Source organism: Scomber scombrus, chromosome 21 (genome assembly GCF_963691925.1).
Source record: "Scomber scombrus chromosome 21, fScoSco1.1, whole genome shotgun sequence".
Taxonomy (NCBI): Eukaryota; Metazoa; Chordata; class Actinopteri; order Scombriformes; family Scombridae; genus Scomber; species Scomber scombrus.
The window spans coordinates 5374331-5392897 of record NC_084990.1 but is presented as its reverse complement, the minus strand read 5'-3'; the positions used below and the strand labels follow the sequence as shown (position 1 = coordinate 5392897).

The window sequence follows — 18567 nt, the reverse complement described above, 5'->3', positions numbered from 1 at the left end:
GGCCATCTGTTATAAATTTTAACAAATAGTACAAAATGTTAAATATTTTCTGTCATTATTGAACAGTAATTGACAATTTTTTTAATTTCTTTGCTAAAAAACAATAAAAAAAAAAAGAAAACAAAAAAATTCAATATAATCTAGACAAGCGCTACCAGCACACTGGTATGACGGCCTCCTTTGGCTGTAGCAATATAGGATCATTGTCTGGATGAAACTAAGTATGCCCTTTAACTGTTTTCAGTCAGACCTGTTGATTTTGTTGAGACTGATGGTCACCTTCAAAAATATAAATTAAAAAACGTGCTAACCTGCCTTGTCATCCATCCTTTTACACATTTTAAGATCTTTGCTGGCACTAAATTCATATCTTTCCAGAAATCATGATACAGATACTCATAATACCCTGATGTGGAGATTTTGTGTGGCTCACTGATACTTAAAGCCCTTCAAGCACCACTTAGATGAGATCTTGTTCTATGTGGCATATTCGGTTTAGCTAAAATTACTTTTTAGTTAAACGCCTCCAAATGAGGACTTCTCACAATGGGTAATATAAGGACTATATAGTTTATGGGGAATGTGGTGTATCATAAGTAACTTGATTTCTGGAGACATTCCTGTTAAACTTTTAAATAAAATGTTTTGGAGCTTTGAGTGCCAATAACCCAAATGCCATTGACCTTTGTTGAACTACTCTGACAGCAGACATCCTCAAACCTCAACGAATCACAGTGAAACTATCCACATGGACATACAGCACTCCACAAATGTTTTCTTTAGGGTGCTTTTGCTCATGCTTTAAAATAGATCAAAGTATGATTGAGAACTATTGATGTCAATGTTCATAGTTAAGGTAAGAGAAGAAATAACAGCTGCTCTTCTGGTTATTTTCTCAAATAAAGAACTTGGGTAAAACGAAAAAACAGTGTTGCTGGTCAAGAACATTAACTAGTAAATTTGACTGGTGTTCCAATGGAAACACTGGAATATATAATAATCCTAAATTACACATTAAGAGCTCTTACTTTCTGACCATAGCTCACTAAGGTCATTTATCAGTAAACATCATTGTAAAAGTACAAAACCAGATCAGTGCTTGTGTTTTTTCCACACTATAAAAAAGACCTCGACATGATTATTCGAATGCCGTTTGAGATCCAAGGCTGGTATCTGTGGAATCAGGATTGACTGGTCTGGAATCTGCAATGGTCCATGGTGGTCTGACTGGGCTGTGAGGTCAAGAGAGCTTCTGCTCCAGCGTTTGTTCGGGGCAGAGCGGGCACTCTGTGGAGGTGGAGCAGCTCTCACACTGTAGTCCGTGACCGCAGGGCAGGGACACCGAGCCCTGCTCTCCACACGTCACACAGCACTGTCTCTGTTTCCTGTACACCACCTTGGTAAACACATAGGAAGATTTTGAGATCTCTTTAACTGAAGAATGATGATTTAGAGGTTAACCACTGCTTTATGATCTAAGTAACACTAAAACTTAGGAATTTGGGTGCAGTTTCCTACAGTTGAAGGCAACACTTAGTGCTCTGGGAACTTTCGATGGACATTTGTCATAATATCTGTCATTTCATACACCATACAAATAAAAAAACCTATTTAATATTCATTAAAAATACCAATGGGCACTGATTGACTACAATGCTAGCACTGAGATGTTTAAATTACATGTGGATTCTTAAGAAAACAATTTTGGTGCGATACAAGTTTAGCTTTGCCTATTATTACCTGTTCCACAGCGTGTAGACAGCTGCAGAGCTGAGCCTGCAGACTGAGGACTGATTCCAAAGGCAGTCGGTGCAGTAGCTGGAGTTGGTGCAGTGCTCGATGGGGGTTGTCGCCGCTCCTTAAGCTATCCAGCGCCTCCTGCAGGAGAGAGGCCTGTCTCTGTGCTTCCTCCTCTGCCTGCCTGGTTCTCTCTGCATCCATGGCTAACCGTGTTGCGTGGGCACGAGAGTCCTCTGCATCTGATTTAAGTGTGGCCCACGACTGCAAGACAAAGTACAGAATATCCATTGAAACATGAGAATAACTGAACAGTCATTACATTATGCATAAAGATGCAGGTGACTGTACTAAATCAAACACAAACAGCCCTTCAACAGACGTGCACACACACATGCACCACTACATACCTACCTGAGCTGTGTGTCTCCAATTGTGACCCCAATGCTTCAGTGTCCTGTGAGCCTCCTCCAGCTCCTGTTTGAGCCTGGAGGACTCTGCACAGGGACCAGAGGCCAGTAGGGTGGGGGGTGTACCAGGTGAACCCTGGCCTGATGGGAAATGCTCCCATATATTACTGCTCATACCATTCAGACCTTCAAAGAGACAAGATTACATGTAAGCAAAACCGCAGTATCTCACAATACACCGCTTGATTCATTGAATTACATTCCACAAACCTAAAGAGTTATGAGATGGTCCCAGGAAGGAGCTCTCTGATTGGCTAGGTTGTGACAGGTGAGCAGAAAAGAATGGTGAAGCGTGTGGCCTGATTGGAGGAGAGGGTGAAGGGGAGCTGAAAGGAGCAGAGCTGCTGAAGGATCCTGGGATGTTGACTGGGGCAGAGCTCTGAAGTTGACTACCTCCTATAAAGGCAAAGAGACAAACAGTGTGTTTTTATAAAACTCCATGTTGTTAGATGCAGTAGATGCCTGTATGTGTAGATTATACACAATTATGAGTGTTCATGCTTGTGTGTTTAAATTACCCAGCATCACTCCCACACTGGGCAGACCAGAGCTACTGTCCAAGCTCCTTTCCAACGCTGACACACCAAAGTCATTCAGGTCAAGATCATCCAGGGCTGACTCTGTAACACATACACACAATTTAGATTTACAGTTACTTTTTAGCCACTTCGGCTTGTAACGTGGATTCAAAATGTTTATATATCTCAACTTACCGACGACTGACTCCACTGTCTCACTGGTGGGGTAAAAAGGCAGGGCGTTGGCGTTCATGCCTGATGAGATGCTGGTTAGCGGGTGTCCGAGAGGGGCGGGGCTGGGCGGAGTGGCGGCCAGACTTGAGGGGATGCTGGAGGACAAACTCAGAGGGCTGCCCACCGGCAAAAACACCAACAAGTCCTGAAGTAGAAAGAATGTAGTCGTATGAGACACACGTGACACTTTATTTATTCACAACAAATGTATTCTTCCTGAAGAACTGGACTAGATGAAAGTATGTAGAATGTGAGATAGAAACATGTATCATTTGTTATGTAGTAATTCTACCTGTTTGCTTTGTGCTGTTGCTATTTCTCTGTGACGCTGCTCTAGAGCAAAACTCCTTTGCTTGGCCTGAAACCACAAAGAATATATTGATCATGTCAAAAACATGAAGGAAAAGAAAATCCAACAAGAATTTTTGGATTTTCCATTTGCTTCATCTTTTAGCGCCTGATTAATCCCCACTTCCTGTTTCTCATTCATCTGCCCATCTCACCTGATCCTCCCTCTCAAATCCAGGCGCCCTGCCGTACCCTCCCTCTCCTGCCCAAGGAGACAAAGGCTCTCCTCCTCCTCCTCCTCCTCCGCTCATGTCCTCGCACAGAGACAGAACGTTACCCAGCAGTCCGTGCTCCGCCACGCACGACCCGACGGAGGGGGAGAAGGGGTCAGCGATGGACCCGTGGCCCATGTTGTGTCCGCTCGGACTCGAGGAAGCCTCTTGGGAAGAAGGGAGGGGGTCTGGAGGTCTGGGAGGTGGAGGGGAGCTGGGCATGGGGAAGGATGGTTCCTCGGAGACGAAGGGCTCTGGAGGAGGTTTTAAAAAAAGGAAAATATGATGAATACAATGTTAAATGAATCATGAGATGTTTTTTTTGTAGTAAATGGAGATGTATTATTGGGACTTACTTTCAACATGAGCAAAGGCACAGAAAGGTCCTCTGGGACAGCTGCCACACTGCTGCATATCATTACACTTTGTGGATTTATAGATCTGTGACAAAACAACAAATGGACACACAATCATACTCATGCTCTGCGATGCCTGGTCCAGATGTGTAAGCTCTCTTTTAAAACTGACAAACCTCTGGGTGAAACTGTTGCTCTGTTCTTGTGTGGCAGTACTGACATCCCTCTGCTCCTTCACATTTACTGGGATCTCCCCACTCCTCGCTCTGTTTTACAGCTGGACACGGCAGCGCTCTGCTGAGGCAAGGAAAAACAACAAAAACGCATTATTTTAAACGCACTGATGGCTGAACCCAATCAGCTCTTTTTAAATAGTGTAATAAAGCACCTGTATTTGTGCTTGTGCGGGCTGCGTCTCCTGTCTTTGCTGTTGTGGTAATACGGACAGGCGTAACCTTGACGGCACAGACGAGGAGGTTTCTTACAGAGTTCTGTTTTGTAGTGGGACAGCACGTAGTTGTTATCTGAAGAGTTAGAACACAATGGGAAAAAATGAGGCAGGCACGTGATAACAGCTGGTTAAAGAGACTTTAGATTTAATATCTTTTATTAATACAAAAGAATAAAAGATATAGCACTGACCAGCAATTAAAAAACAGGTTTAATCATTTTATGAGAATTATCACACGAGCTGGAAACATGAGTTAGATGAAGCTGTTGTGTGTGATTAACCTTGCCAGCGTGGTTCCTCACTCAGAATCTTCTCTATGAGCGCGGTGCTTGCTGCCTGCCCTGACTGTCCGTCTCCTCCGCCTCCCTCCGTGGGTCCCGAGCCGCCCTGAGTCTCCATCACCTGCACTTCCCTGCAAAATCCACAATGTGTAAGACAACTACAAGACAAACATTTACACACACAATCTTTATCAGATCAGAGAGTTATTCTGTGCACCTGATGTCATAAACAGGGCTGCGCAAGTCATGTGACCCGTGTGCAAAGGCGCAGTGGGAGCCGTTCTTGCTGCAGTGTCCTTTCGCATCTGTTTCATGGATGCAAGAGCCCGTCTTATAATAGCGGAGGTGGTATCTGCGCTCTGTGTCCCCCGCTGTCCGATGTAGGAACGAACATCTGGAAATAAAGACACAACATAAAGACATGCAGTTGTTTTAAGCACATACTGAAAACTATCTAACTAATAAGGGTGAAACACACTCATTTTTTAATATAAAAGACAGAGGTGGAATTACTCAAAACTCCTCATTGCAACTATGACTTTAAAAAAAAGAAGGATTTTTTTGTACGTGCAAATGTTGGGGGTGTAATAAAATCTAGAATTGACAGTAAAACAGTTGTGGTGATTGCTGGTGATATAAGGTTAATTATTTGCAAGGATCCAACACATGAGTCATACAATAGCTTTACTGGACAACATTGCAAGTACACAGCGTTTACTTATTTGCACAAAATCACACTTAATTGAACCTTTTTAACAGCTAAACTTTGACTTTATTAGACATACAGGTATTATCCATGTGTTCTTTCCCTATGAGCCCGACAGAGATATCAGTCAGCCGATATTATCAGCTGATATTGGTCTATCACAGATGTGTTGGTATTGGTGTATATGTTGTCTGATATGTGAAAAGATTTTTTATACAGGTACCATTTCATTTATATTTGATCCTTTTGTCTTAATTCAATTTAAATATATATGTACATGAGTTTTTGATTCATGTTTTTTTAAATGTAGTTAGTAATAGTAATTTATAATGATTAAATTCCCAGAGTAGTTTACTGTCTCAGTGCATTGACGTCATTTTATACAATAAAGTTTATTGTCAAACTGTAAAATGTTATGCCTTCATTACATAACTTTCTCACAAGTGTTTGATAACTGCATTTAAAGGATTGCTGCAAAAATGTGTGTTTATGTATGGGCTGACATATTAATAACAGAAGTTTTTTACTCTTTAATATCAGTATCAGTATCGGCCCCAAAAATCCAGTATCGGTCGGGCCCTACCTAGGACTTAAATCAGGAAGTTCTACATGCTTTCCCCCCTTTGTGTAATAGTGGATACACGCTATACTGAAATGAAAAGTGAAACAGGAATAGTCTGAATAGTTCACATAGCGTTCCTTAAAGTGAATCATTACCACATATCAAAGACGTCGCTGTTTGACCCTGAATCTACTTCCAGCCATCACATTTGCCTTCTCTTTGTCTGTATGAACTGTATAAACACCATAATGGTTCAGCACATTCAGTCTAAAAGAGACCTACAGTGTGAGACATGTTGAGGGTGTGTTATTGTTCAGGTGCTAATGCAAATTGTGACAATGCATCAGCCGCTATTTTTCCAAGATTGTTCATTTGACTTACAATTGTCCATAGGGTGTTTCCTCAAGCTCTACCACTTCACTACTTTAAATCCTGAATGTGCAGGATGTTGCATAACAAAAGAGCTTTTTTTTCACAAGTGAAAGCTTGCAAACATTGGGGATGAGATGTGAATGATGCTCTATTTAGAAGATGGAAAAGAGGTTTCGGTAAAAAAAACAACCAAATCCATTAGATGTATGAGGTTTCCATCAAAATCCATCCACTGAAGGTTTAATTCAGTACCTGGTACAACCTTTAAATACTTTACAAAGCTTTCAAAATTACTGATATTATATCTGAGACCTCCGATCTCAGATATAGTGTGGCCAGTTATGCAATTCAGTTTAAAATCAACAAAACACTTCTCCTTTACAGAGCCATCAGAGCTGTTATGTTTCAAGTGTTTGTTCTCTTTAGGCGGCAATGACCCCTGAACATGCAAACACATGATGCGCAGTCACGCTGAAATCTTAGCTGCACTCACTCATCTCCATCAGGACATGTGCCTGTTCCCTCATCGTATTTGGTGCAGTAGACGTCGGGGCTGTAGTTGAATGTCCCGTCCCGTCTGCGGATTGGTCTGCGGCGCCGCTGGTTCAGGAAGTGCCAGTAGAAACAGGAAAAAGGCCGGTGCTGTGTACACTTGTGCTGTACGAAGAGGGGGCACTGCTCTGTTCTGAACTCCTTCAGATATCTGAGAGAGAAGCAAGAAAGAAGAGTGCATTAATACCATCATTCTTGTCTTTTACATGAAGTTTGAATGCGCATACACAAAGTAAAAGTGTTTGCATATTTAATCACAGTACATTCAATATGCACTTCTCCATACTTGGATATCTGCCATTAAACCACAGTTTCCCCCTTGGAGGACCACAATAGAAATAAGCTTTAACATTTACTGTCTTTTTATCCTTGAAAATGTAATTATATGTCAAGACTGAGTAACTGCAGTCGTGTATAAACTTTTGGTGTTGTCAAATAAATATTTATCTATCTCTCTATCTGTCCCTATCTGTCTTACTGTGTGTTTTGCTGCTGTGATGACGCTCTTCCACCAGAAAGGCTAATGTATAATTAACCTAAATAAGCAGTAAATCTATGTAGCAGTAACACATGTTAAAAAGCAATCACACTGAACATTGCTGTGCTACAAAGCTTGTAATCTATGGCTAGTGTCAGTGAGTAATGCTAGGCCTGCTACAGGGAATATCCACATTATCACAGAATAAGTTCGGTTCCTTAAAACAACACTAAGTGCACTATTTGCTTATTTTTCCCCCCGAAAAACACATTAGTTGAGGTTTAGTATACGCTACTAGCTACGTACGTGTAATGTTGAGGTTTCTCGGGCTGTACGTTCAACACGGTCGCGGGAGATGTCGAGCCCCCAGCGGGCGAAGACGAAGAGGACGAGGAGGGTCCCCCGGTGGTCGTCGCTGCCGAAGATGAGGGGGGCTGTGAGTGTGTTTTAGACATTTTTTTTGGCCGTTTGAAGCGTAACGACGAAAAGCTTGTTTTTAGCTTAACGGCTAGCTAGTCTCATTAGCTTCGAAATCCGCATTCTACGACGATGTGAGTTTGCGCAGGAGAAGGAGGAAGTAGTACCAAATGCCGCGTTCAGGTCACGTCAGAGTAATCGTTAATTGCGACATTCCGACACGTAAAAAAAAAGTTCACGTCAATATCCAAGTCTGTTAAGTAACAAAGTTAAAGATATAGCCATTATTTGCAGAAATTCAAGAAAGGCATTGGTAATAAGTCTTAGGCTTGTGTGGAGCCCAGAAAGACGCTGGTACATGTATTTTGGTCTTTGGTCCGCATATAAAACAACGGTGGTGTAAATTGTTACGATTAATTGCTTGATCATATCCAACCTCACTTTTTATTACTTTAGAAAAATGTATTGTTTGGTTTCTCTAAACATGATAGGAATCCCTGCTCGCAATTCTATTTGATTTATTTGTTCACTATTTTATTCACTATTAATATCTTTATGACGTTGTATCACAGCGTGAAACATGAGTTCATCAAACAATATCTAAAAATGCATCCCATGGCTACATTAATACAAGGAGCGTGTAAGAGGTCACTTTTATGTTTTTCGATGTGCTGAGACTTATTGGATGTACCAAGGGTCCACTTCGGAAAATGGACCAATGAGCGTTTAGTATTTTACACGCATGACGTCACAAAAAACTATTAATACTCGGCCTCAACCCCCTCCCGTCACAAACCGTTTTCGGCGGACGTAATCAACGGACTATTTACTCAACAGTTGCTTAATTTTAAACTTGTCCTAAAGGTAAATATAACTTCTCACTATTTAGAACATGTTTGTGAGGTTGTTTTAACTGTGTTATGTACCTGGGCGTCTTGACCCAGTTTACAGACATTTTGTTTAGCAGACAGGCGGACATGCTAACGGTAGCTAAAAATAGAACAATGGGATCTTTTACAGTTGACGTTTCTAGTGAAACGACAACGTTGGCTCACCAAATGAAAAGAAAACGTAACCACCGAGGCCAGAGTTGACTAGAATTACCAGTCGAGATTGAGGAGTCTTGCTTCTCGTTGTTGTTGTTGTCAAATAGAGCTATTTTGCTATGCTAATCTTTAGTGAGCTAATGTTGCTTTAGCTGAATGTCGCCTGGGGGTGAAAAGAGAGAAAATGGCGAAGTCGGAAAGCAGAAGGCTGTCTGGTTGTGCTTGTGCTGTCGCCGGCTGTGGAGCCTTAACTGCCTCTGTCTCTGATAGATGTAGGCCTCTGGATTCTAAATGTAAATTATCATGACTGGATTTTCTTTTTTAATAGCAAGTATTAACCTATATTCGTAGAATGTCTTTTTTTACCGATTCGACGGTGACTATAATTGAGGCCTGGCTGGTTTATCGGCTCACTGGAGCAAACCAGACGCCTCCTGGCTGTGAAGAGCCGGGGGGAGGGGCGCTGTGAGGGTTATCATCTCAGCAATTCAGAGCAGCTCTGTACTGCTGCTTCGGTCTAGTTCTGCTTTGTGTGATGCTGAAGTGTGACACTCGGACCAGACTGGCCTTTATATGTAACTCGACTCATCTGTTTTATTTAGCAAGTACGACATGGCCCGTACCAAGCAAACAGCCCGTAAATCTACTGGAGGAAAGGCGCCAAGGAAGCAGCTCGCTACCAAGGCAGCCAGGAAGAGCGCCCCATCCACAGGGGGAGTGAAGAAGCCCCATCGTTACAGGTATGTATTACTATGTATATACTTGCGTAATAATTGATTTCTATACATTTACATATATGGGGGAAAAAATCGCTGATGTCCTGTTGATTAAACATGTAATGTTTCACAGGCCTGGAACTGTGGCTCTGAGGGAGATCCGTCGTTATCAGAAGTCCACAGAGCTGCTCATCCGCAAGCTGCCCTTCCAGCGTCTTGTGAGAGAAATCGCCCAGGATTTCAAGACTGACCTGCGTTTCCAGAGTGCTGCCATCGGTGCTCTTCAGGTAAAGATAAAATTGCAATTTTAATGTAAAGTATTAATCGCTACATAGCAAGAGTATTTCAACCAGTAGTTGATTCTAATGCCATTTCCTTCTCCCATTCTTCTAACAGGAGGCCAGCGAGGCTTACCTGGTGGGTCTGTTTGAGGACACCAATCTGTGCGCCATCCACGCCAAACGTGTCACCATCATGCCCAAAGACATCCAGCTGGCTCGCAGGATAAGGGGAGAGAGAGCCTAAATGGCTAGTGGCAGCAATTGTCAAGATGATCCTATTTATCGTACCTAACCATATTTTTCGTGGACACTTTTATTTCTTGGGTATTTTTATAAGTTTTCTTTTTGGATTTTGTATTGTATGTTAGATCGAGACAATATGTCAACCATTCCACAAGCCTGAGTACACTTAGGGTAGTTGGAAGTGTTGTGCAGTAGGACTTATCTACCTGTATCCATCATGGGTCATAACAGTTGTCATTGCCACCCCTCAAAGTCTTGTGGGCATCCGGCTCCCTCTGGGGGATGGAGCTGTCTTTTGAAGCGAGGATGAATTCTTCACATCTTCCATGGGGTCCAAGGTTTTACTTCGCCCATCTACCATTTTACCACAAAATGCCAGCATGTCTTGCTCAACAGGCCTCACCGCAGTGTCAGGATATCGTCTGCTACAGTTGATACTCTACACTCGGTGACAAAGAGCATGGCAGACCCCCTCTGTATTTTTCTGGACTGCTTTTTACATGTTTTCCAACATAAAATCTTGGCAGCTACATTTAATACTATTTATGAAATTGTTGTCACATGTCTTTCTATTAAAGGTCTTTATGAGTAGAACACGTTTGTGTTGTGTAGTTGATTTAGATGTTGCACACTAAAGCAATGTATACTTTTTTACACTTTTATTTACAACACAAATATTCCCCACTGTTGATTTGTCATACAAACCACTCTGTGTGCTTGAAACCAGTAGCTGTAAGTGGAAAAACAATACACATAGTAAGCTGCTTATGTCATTATGATAGAAATTTGCATTTACATAAGCTCAATAACTTCCTCCTCACCAACACGGCACACAATCTCTTCACACTCCTTCATGGTGCTGGCTTGGAGCACCACACAGCAGAAGCCTGTTGTCTGAGGGGTTTCTGGGGAGTCTCTGCACACACAACCAATCATATGCTTAGATGGCATCTAGGTCTGACCAATGACAACCGCTACATCAGCTTGGGTATTGCATCACTGCAGTGTCACTATGGAGGGGTGTGACTTAAACTAAAGTGGGCCTAGATTAACAGGGATGGGTAGAAACAACATATCCTAAGCTGGTGGTGATGTCATCATTTGTTTTGACATCTATTGAAAATCAATTGTTTCCAAAGCAGCAGGTATTGTATGTAAATGTGACACTTACGCAACACAGAAGGCAAATATTGTGTAGTCTGGTTGACCATACCTCCCTACACATGAGATCTCTGGATAGTGATGTTCAAACAGCTCCTGAGAAAGGTGGACACACATAAATACATCAGCATGTTATTAATTCTGTCATCACATGCATGAAAATACAGCTGATGTGTCTATACTCACAGATTTACTGTTTCTGTCTGTACACGTCAGATGAGTTTCCTTCAAATCTAAAAGCATTTCCTGTGAGACAAATGACAGTGATTGCATGTTATTAATGAATGAGGGTGAAGGTCTGCATACTGTAGCCCCCATAGATTATGTTTAATGAGACATCCACCAATCATGTTTGCAGCTACACACTCTTCTTCAGACTAAACAATATGTACTGATAGATCTTAAACAGATCATAGGCTCTGGTCACATGATATATGTACAAAACCCATTCTATCACTGGTCTACATATTACATTCAAGTCCCAAAACACATTAAAATAAATAATATATGCATATAACTTATAGAAATAACATAGAAAAGACCCACACAGCACAATATAAACCCATCAGGCTAGTAACCTAGATTTAAATAGAGGTATCTCTATAGTCATTTTTTAAATAGGAGTCTATAATATAAGACCAGACATTCACCCAAATATGAAACTGAGAATCCGAGAATCCTTTCTACATTTCTTTGTGTTATATATTTCTATATTATATGTATACATTATTTATTGTTGTCGTTACACGTGTATTGACACTTGTATTTAATATGTTGATCAGTGATAGAACGGGTTAATACTTGTTTGAAGACATACATTTTTCATTTTTGATGTAGGCCTATAAATTTACTGATGAAGTTAGGATTATATTTCATAAATTGTCACCAATACCACTAACAACCATTCAGAAGAAGTCTTTAGAATGGCTCACATGGTCAGGACTTTTTAATCATCGCAGTGAAAATGAGTGAAAACGTATTCAGACTTGACGTGATGTCAGTGAACTTCACACTAACATTCTGCCATCGCTCAATCAACAGTCTGAAGGGTGCACATATGGATTCAGCCTGTTGCACACAGACAACATCCATCAGGCAGTGTGTCCTGAGGCAGAGGAGTGGTTTAATTACCTTGCTGGGCTCGTTTTTCTGCAGCACTTGTGGAATAGCATGCTGAAGCACCTCCTTTCCTCCAAACTAACAAAGAATAAGAGCACTTATCAAGACACCGCACACATGGACACGCAATAGTCGAACATGCATAAAATTATAAAGCAATTACCAATCCGATGTTTGTTTTTCCCAAGAACTGCACAATGTACACAATCCTGCTGAGGAGAGGTGGGTTTTAATGTCAAGACTACACTTGTCAAAAAAAAATGTTGTTTATACTTTTAAGGATTTAGTAAATGACTCGCCTTCCTTCTTTAAGACACTGTGACGGGGAATGCTCCTGGTCTTTGGCGGTCGACTGCTGGGAGGGAGCAGGGCCGAGCTGCAGCTTTGGGTTCTCCACCCTCAGGGCCCGCAGGAGTTTGATGAGGGGCCGATACACCGTCCCGTCATGGGCCCGCCATCGCAGGATACGCATGGACAGAGGACGGCCCCTCAGTCGAGACAGAACCGTGCCTGCCTGACGAAGCGAGAGAAAAAGAAATTAAACACCGATGTGTTACGGTTCTGTGTGCAGCAAGCTTTGAGGCATGCTGACAGCGGCAGGATTTTAACGTTTGTGAAGGGTGTGACTGGCAGGCGTCTCATGGGTTTGAACAAAAGGAGAACACACACACACATAGAAAGCGAGCTGTACTATCTGTCCCCGAAGAACATAATCATCTGCGTATATTGCACGGCTCATTTGAAAATCATTACTGGTTATCTGCACATTGAGCCTCCTTTACAATGCTGTATTACAACTCCAGTACACCTGTTGGTTTTGGTGTTGCTCTCACATATTGTTAAATGCCATATTTCTCAGAAAACACAAAAAACAGGCCACATTACATCTAAAAACAAAAAAATCACTTCCTCACGCTTATCATTTTTGCACACGTTCTGTGTTATAGACTTTGGCTTGATCGAAGCTTTAAATGGGATCATGTTTACGATGTTATCTAGAGGAGTCGGGCCAAACCCACACACAGATGTTTAGTCATGCTGGCTGATAAGAGCTCTGCTGAAGTTGGGTGCAGCCATACTCGGGAGTTGCGTAATATCACCAGACTACATGTACTAATAAAATGATAAAGTTGAAGTTGTTCCAGTAACAACTGGTGCCACAAAACTAACAGTCTGGACACAATTTGAAGTATAAGGTATCAGGGAAAATATGTGAAATAACAGCTGTGAGGTTTAGTATGGTGGCTTTAAACTCATTGAGTGATTTTGACATGTCACTGCAGGAAAAGAACACAGGTGTCAATAATAAAATTCATGATGGTTTTATTATATTTAGCTGTTTCAGAATCCAGAGTCCTGGTATTGTGCATGCTGACTCATTGTCACACTGTCATAGCGTACTAAGACACTTTAAAAGGCCTGTCACAATAACTACAACAATAATGTAATTATCAGCATCATCACGTCTATATATGGACTTATCATATGATACATGGACATGATCTTGATCATTTTTTTGATCTCAGTATTGCCACACTTCACATTAGCAGCTAAGATGCTATTCATGTCACATTGGCTAAGCAAGTAGTGTCCTCCATTCCTCACTGTGAACGTCCTGAGTGGAGACTGCAGAAGAATTAAAGGTAAATAACTCTGTCCCCAACCATAATGATGGTCTGTGTTTTTACAGATGTGTAGCCCCCCCCCCCTCTCCAATCCCACCCCCTCCCCCCTTTCATTATTATATTATCATTATATCAGTGGTATAAAATGATCTTCAAATGACAATAATATCGTTTATCGCGATTATTTCTGAGACAATATATCGTCCAACAAAAGTTATCGTGACAGGCTTAGAGCTATCTTTAATGTAGTTAGTAATACCTGCGAATTTTCCTACTATAATGTATACGTCTGCTGTGAAAAAGGCTTATTGTAACCTGCCATCATATAACATGAAAGGTCATTAGCTGGAACAATGTCTCGAATCTTTAAGAAACCCTGTGTGTTCTGTGCTGCCCCAAATGTGAGGTGCTCATATAGCAGCATTTTGCATTAAGTGGTAAATGGCAGACATGTTTTTATCTCTATCTACACTGTGGTGCCTCGTAGAAAGCAGCAGGTAATGTCTATGAAAATGTGATGGGTTGTTATTTGCATATTTGACAGTGCGTGTTTGAGGATTGTATTACCTGTCCGTTCTTTGAATTCCTCAGCGAGGTGCCGTTGACCTCATCAATGATGTCGCCGGGGGAGGTGAACTTGTCGACGTGAGCCTGGCAACCGGGCATCAGCTCGAGGATGAAGACGCGCCCGCTGAGATACCTGACACACAGAGGATTCAGTGATCTATTTAATAGCAGACACGCTCAGTGAATTTAAAGTATGTTGCAAAAGTAGCAGATACAAACCTCAACACCATCCCCAACTCCCGACATGGCACCACTTCATATATTTCACACACCTGCAAACACACACCAACAATCAGTTTACTGTTTTCATTCCAGCTTGAGAGATTTTATCCACATCATCTACATTTCTCATGGAGAATAAAGCTGTGTTAATATTATTGCGATGCTGGAATGAAGCAGTGAAAAATAATCAGCAGCTATAATAATCGTTTCTTACCGGTAGAAGCCAGCTCTCATCCAGAAAACTGCAGTTCTGTTCGGAGACAGGTGGTTATTATAGAAGAGGCATACACAGCATCGGGGTAATGTGACACAATAACATGAGGAATTTGGTGTCAAAGTGATTTAAGAGGATAGTTTCTTTGGTTAATGAGAACTAGACTGAAAATGTGATGAAAATGGATATAAACTGCATTTGTAGGTGGATGATACGTGGATTCTGACCTCCATGTCCAGTTTGAACTCCATGTGAGAGAGGACTAGCAGCAGCGACATGAAAGGCTCTGGGAACAGGAAGAACAGAGTCGCTTAAGGGCTGTTGTTGATGCTCGGCGCCAAGTGGCATTGATGACAGCTATTTCCTTATGTTTGTACAAGCTACTGTATTTAATGGAAACAATCAGATTAAGTAAAAAGGACTCACCCACAAATTCCTCATTTCTAAGGATTGAAACAGCTGGGCTGTACCACTGGAGGGGAGAGAAACAGTATGATTCCTACGCAGTCATTTCATTTATTCCACTCTGTGAACGACTATTATTTCACTCTATTAAACTGATAACCATCTCTAACACTATAGCCCTGAGCATCTGAAAGTGCCAGGAAATACAATATGTAGTCATATAAGAAGTGTATCTGACCTCCAGGATTCTGGGTGTGTGCAGCAGGTGTGTGATGAACTGTGGCAGGACCTTGCGACTGAGAGCCAGTCTGAGTAGGTAACGACCTCGGCCTTGAGCTGAGAGCAGTTTACTGCAAACTCTTGTCTGCTCCACTGCCAAAGACAGAGCAGACAGCCTATAAACCCACATACACACACACACACACACACACACACACACACACACACACACACACACACACGCACCAATTACCGACAGCTATTACTGACACTGTAAAAATGTCCTCTATGCTCCCATTATCAGTTCATCTGAGCAGGATGTTGTTACCTGCCACAGGCATCTTGGTGGGGAAGCTGCTCAAAACACTGCCAGTAGTCTCTGGGTACTAAACTAAGAACTGGCTCTGGAGAGAAAACACACACTTAGTCAATATTATACTTCACACTTAGTGCTACAGATTATTCAACTGCAGGGTTTTATCCAACAATTACATTCATTTGAAGTATTATGTGCATTATATGCATTATAGCTGTTTTTTTCAGCATTGTGAGCATTTTAACAAATATACATATATAGCCTATATAAATGTGATATTGTTTACATTTGGTAAGCACGTAGGCTATTATATATTAATACTGACGTTGGAGCCCTTTTCTGAGGACCAGCTCAAGAAGCTCACAGCAGGACGCGAGATGAGGGTTGCTGTCAGTCACCGTGTCTCCATCTGACTGCAGGTTGAGCACACACACTGGGTGGGAGAGAAAAACAACAGGACTGACAGCGCATCTGATGTCGGTGTGCAGAAAAACACACCTGCGTATTAATGCAACCTGCTCGATCATCGGCTTCACACTGCTGCTGTGAAGCTGGAAGGATCAACCAATCACATCGAGTTATTATGGATCCTTACCTTTGAGGGTGCCGAGTAGAGGGTCTTTGGGTGCCATGATGAAGGACCAGCTGTGAACAGCTGACAACCGCCTACTGTCATTTCAGCACGCTGCACGCGCTGGAAGCATACTTCCGTGTGGCTGCCTAACATACCGAAACACCCTCCCTTTCCACCTGACTCACACACACACATGGACACACACACACACACCTACACACAGAGAGAGATACTGTGTGTTTATTTAGTCTTTGAAACTAATCCCAAAGATAAAAAATGATACAATAAACACCACCTGTCGAGACTAAAGCAGCTTAAAGACGCTATTGTGCCACAGCCTTGAAATAAGCTAGATATGAGCTGTTTATTGACTTTGGTGACATCTGCTGTTCAGCCTGCAAACACAATAACCACCCAGAGGCAAAGACTCAGTGTAGACTCAAGTGTCATTAATGCATATGCACACAATACTTTCTTTTAGGTTGAAAAGCTTCACAGAGCTGCTTATTTCATGTATGAAATAATCTAAAGCTGTCATTCTGTCAATATAAAAGCTGTATTAATAAAAAATACACAAACTAAACATCAAAAAAACCTTTACAGTTATAAATATCATAGGATAAAATGATTTCTTAAGCTTAACAGAAACTTGAGGCAATATATTAAATTAAAAAGCATATAGCATTTTGAATAAGACTAACAAACCTGTCATATATACATTTATAATAAATTATAGTCAGTCAGGATAATATATTAACATGTTCTGTTATCTATACTGTTTTGTATGGAAGCCCATGTCCGCCAAATGTGATTATATTGAGAAACTTTCTTAAAATAATGACTTATGACTTATTAGTATCTCATTATTTTGAGATATTAAGACATTATTTTGAGATAGTTTCTCATTATTTTGAGGCACTCTGTCATTATTTTTAAATAGTTTGTCATTATTTTGAGATAGTTTCTCATTATTTTGAGATACTATGTCATTATTTTGAGATAGTTTGTCATTATTTTGATATATTAAGTCATTATGTTGAGAAATGTTCTCATTGTTTTGACTCACAGATCTTTTTTCCATCACATTGGCGGAAATGGGCTTCGATAGTTTTGCAACAATAGGTCCTTGAATGTTTGTAAGACTTAATCCTGTGCAACACATTTACAGGATTTTTTGCAGCGTTAATCAAGTAGAATATTTAATTGGAAATTCCTTTTGGATTCATTCAGGACCTTTCGACCATTAACACAAGCCATATCGGCATATTGTAGTATTGGCAGTCTACCAGCACTCTATTTAAACCGTTTATTTGGCGTTTTTCACGGTGTTTAGCTCAGTCAGACCTCTGTAGACATCCATCACAGAGGCGGGCAGTCGTGGCTGCAGTAGCCGGGCAGCAGCGCCCTCTGGTGGCTCTTCTGCACAGGAGGAGCCGCTGATAAGAGAGCGCGCTCCTTGTTGCCGTCGCACACAGGTGAAGTGAGGAAGAAGCGGCGCGGCTCCCAAAATGCTGCTAAATTAGTCCGAATTGGAGAAAAAAAACACGGAGGAATAACGCAAAGTTATCTACTGAAAGGACTCTTCTCTCATAAAAAGGTCAGAATTCTATTTATTCCACAGAAATGTCCGTTTGATTGCATATGCTCGTGCAGATATTGTCTGGTGAGCCACTGCCCAGCCTCGTTAATTAAACACTAATATTATATTCATCTGCCTCATCTGCACCAGGACCGTTTATTCATAGCATAAACATTTATCAATATGCATTTTTAATAACGACATATTGTGCAGAATAACCCTTAAAGTGTGTAGATATATTTGTTTCATTGTTTCATTTATGATTTTTAAAAAAGACCTATCCTCTCTTATGTCTGTGCATGCATGTGTGCGTGCGTTCGTGTGTGTTTTTTTATTGTGCTTATTATTGTGCATTGCACTCGTTATTTGTTTTGATGCTGCCTCTCAAGCAGTGGTTGTTCCGTCGGCCCCAATATAGAAAGTCACTACCTGCGGCTGCACAGTAATGGCTACGGAGGTAATCCTGGATTTCCTCTTAATCTTTCAGCTCCTCTTCACCACACACATAGCTCTTCTGCCACCAACACCCTCTGCCTCCACTTACTAAATAAAAAATAACCCCTCTATGCAAGCAGTGGTGAATATG

General features: G+C 41.4%; 3 protein-coding genes across 5 annotated transcripts; 1 reads left to right on the top strand and 2 right to left on the bottom strand.

The window, feature by feature from the left end:
* Nucleotides 1-19: 19 nt before the first annotated feature.
* Nucleotides 20-7780, bottom strand: unk (unk zinc finger). Of its 3 annotated transcripts, none has more exons than XM_062442566.1 (15): nt 7584-7780; nt 6741-6950; nt 4825-5001; nt 4608-4738; nt 4264-4399; nt 4052-4172; nt 3876-3960; nt 3463-3773; nt 3252-3317; nt 2921-3104; nt 2726-2827; nt 2418-2603; nt 2152-2333; nt 1741-2001; nt 20-1396 (listed from the first exon to the last, which is right to left on the bottom strand). In XM_062442566.1, the coding sequence occupies exons 1-15, from the start codon at nt 7730-7732 to the stop codon at nt 1241-1243; spliced, it is 2457 nt and encodes an 818-aa protein (XP_062298550.1). In that variant the 5' UTR covers nt 7733-7780; the 3' UTR covers nt 20-1240. The 3 variants fall into 3 exon arrangements, with proteins under 3 accessions (XP_062298550.1, XP_062298551.1, XP_062298552.1); XM_062442567.1 differs by having other exon boundaries at nt 4052-4169; XM_062442568.1 differs by lacking the exon at nt 20-1396 and having other exon boundaries at nt 1839-2001; nt 2148-2333.
* A 693-nt stretch (nt 7781-8473) lies between these two features.
* LOC134003203 (histone H3.3A) lies at nt 8474-10574 on the top strand. Its single transcript, XM_062442331.1, has 4 exons — nt 8474-8558; nt 9343-9480; nt 9590-9743; nt 9853-10574. The coding sequence occupies exons 2-4, from the start codon at nt 9353-9355 to the stop codon at nt 9979-9981; spliced, it is 411 nt and encodes a 136-aa protein (XP_062298315.1). The 5' UTR covers nt 8474-8558; nt 9343-9352; the 3' UTR covers nt 9982-10574.
* A 50-nt stretch (nt 10575-10624) lies between these two features.
* si:ch211-250n8.1 (uncharacterized) lies at nt 10625-16716 on the bottom strand. The gene is made up of 16 exons (XM_062442799.1): nt 16424-16716; nt 16154-16261; nt 15841-15916; nt 15532-15688; nt 15315-15360; nt 15116-15174; nt 14889-14924; nt 14672-14724; nt 14453-14585; nt 12560-12774; nt 12424-12469; nt 12273-12338; nt 11328-11387; nt 11152-11237; nt 10802-10896; nt 10625-10710 (listed from the first exon to the last, which is right to left on the bottom strand). The coding sequence occupies exons 1-16, from the start codon at nt 16458-16460 to the stop codon at nt 10676-10678; spliced, it is 1308 nt and encodes a 435-aa protein (XP_062298783.1). The 5' UTR covers nt 16461-16716; the 3' UTR covers nt 10625-10675.
* Between the last annotated feature and the right edge of the window lie 1851 nt (nt 16717-18567).

Excerpts from the sequence above, each read along its gene's own strand:
- unk (XM_062442566.1), bottom strand. The coding sequence starts at position 7,732 with ATGTCTAAAACACACTCACAGCCCCCCTCATCTTCGGCAGCGACGACC. Across the intron at positions 2,604-2,725 it reads CAGTGTGGGAGTGATGCTGG|GAGGTAGTCAACTTCAGAGC; the intron begins GTAATTTAAACA and ends TTGCCTTTATAG. Across the intron at positions 2,334-2,417 it reads ACCATCTCATAACTCTTTAG|GTCTGAATGGTATGAGCAGT; the intron begins GTTTGTGGAATG and ends GTCTCTTTGAAG.
- LOC134003203 (XM_062442331.1), top strand. The coding sequence starts at position 9,353 with ATGGCCCGTACCAAGCAAACAGCCCGTAAATCTACTGGAGGAAAGGCG. Across the intron at positions 9,481-9,589 it reads AAGAAGCCCCATCGTTACAG|GCCTGGAACTGTGGCTCTGA; the intron begins GTATGTATTACT and ends AATGTTTCACAG. Across the intron at positions 9,744-9,852 it reads CTGCCATCGGTGCTCTTCAG|GAGGCCAGCGAGGCTTACCT; the intron begins GTAAAGATAAAA and ends TTCTTCTAACAG.
- si:ch211-250n8.1 (XM_062442799.1), bottom strand. The coding sequence starts at position 16,460 with ATGGCACCCAAAGACCCTCTACTCGGCACCCTCAAAG. Across the intron at positions 15,175-15,314 it reads TAGAAATGAGGAATTTGTGG|AGCCTTTCATGTCGCTGCTG; the intron begins GTGAGTCCTTTT and ends TCCTGTTCCCAG. Across the intron at positions 14,586-14,671 it reads GAGTTGGGGATGGTGTTGAG|GTATCTCAGCGGGCGCGTCT; the intron begins GTTTGTATCTGC and ends TCTGTGTGTCAG.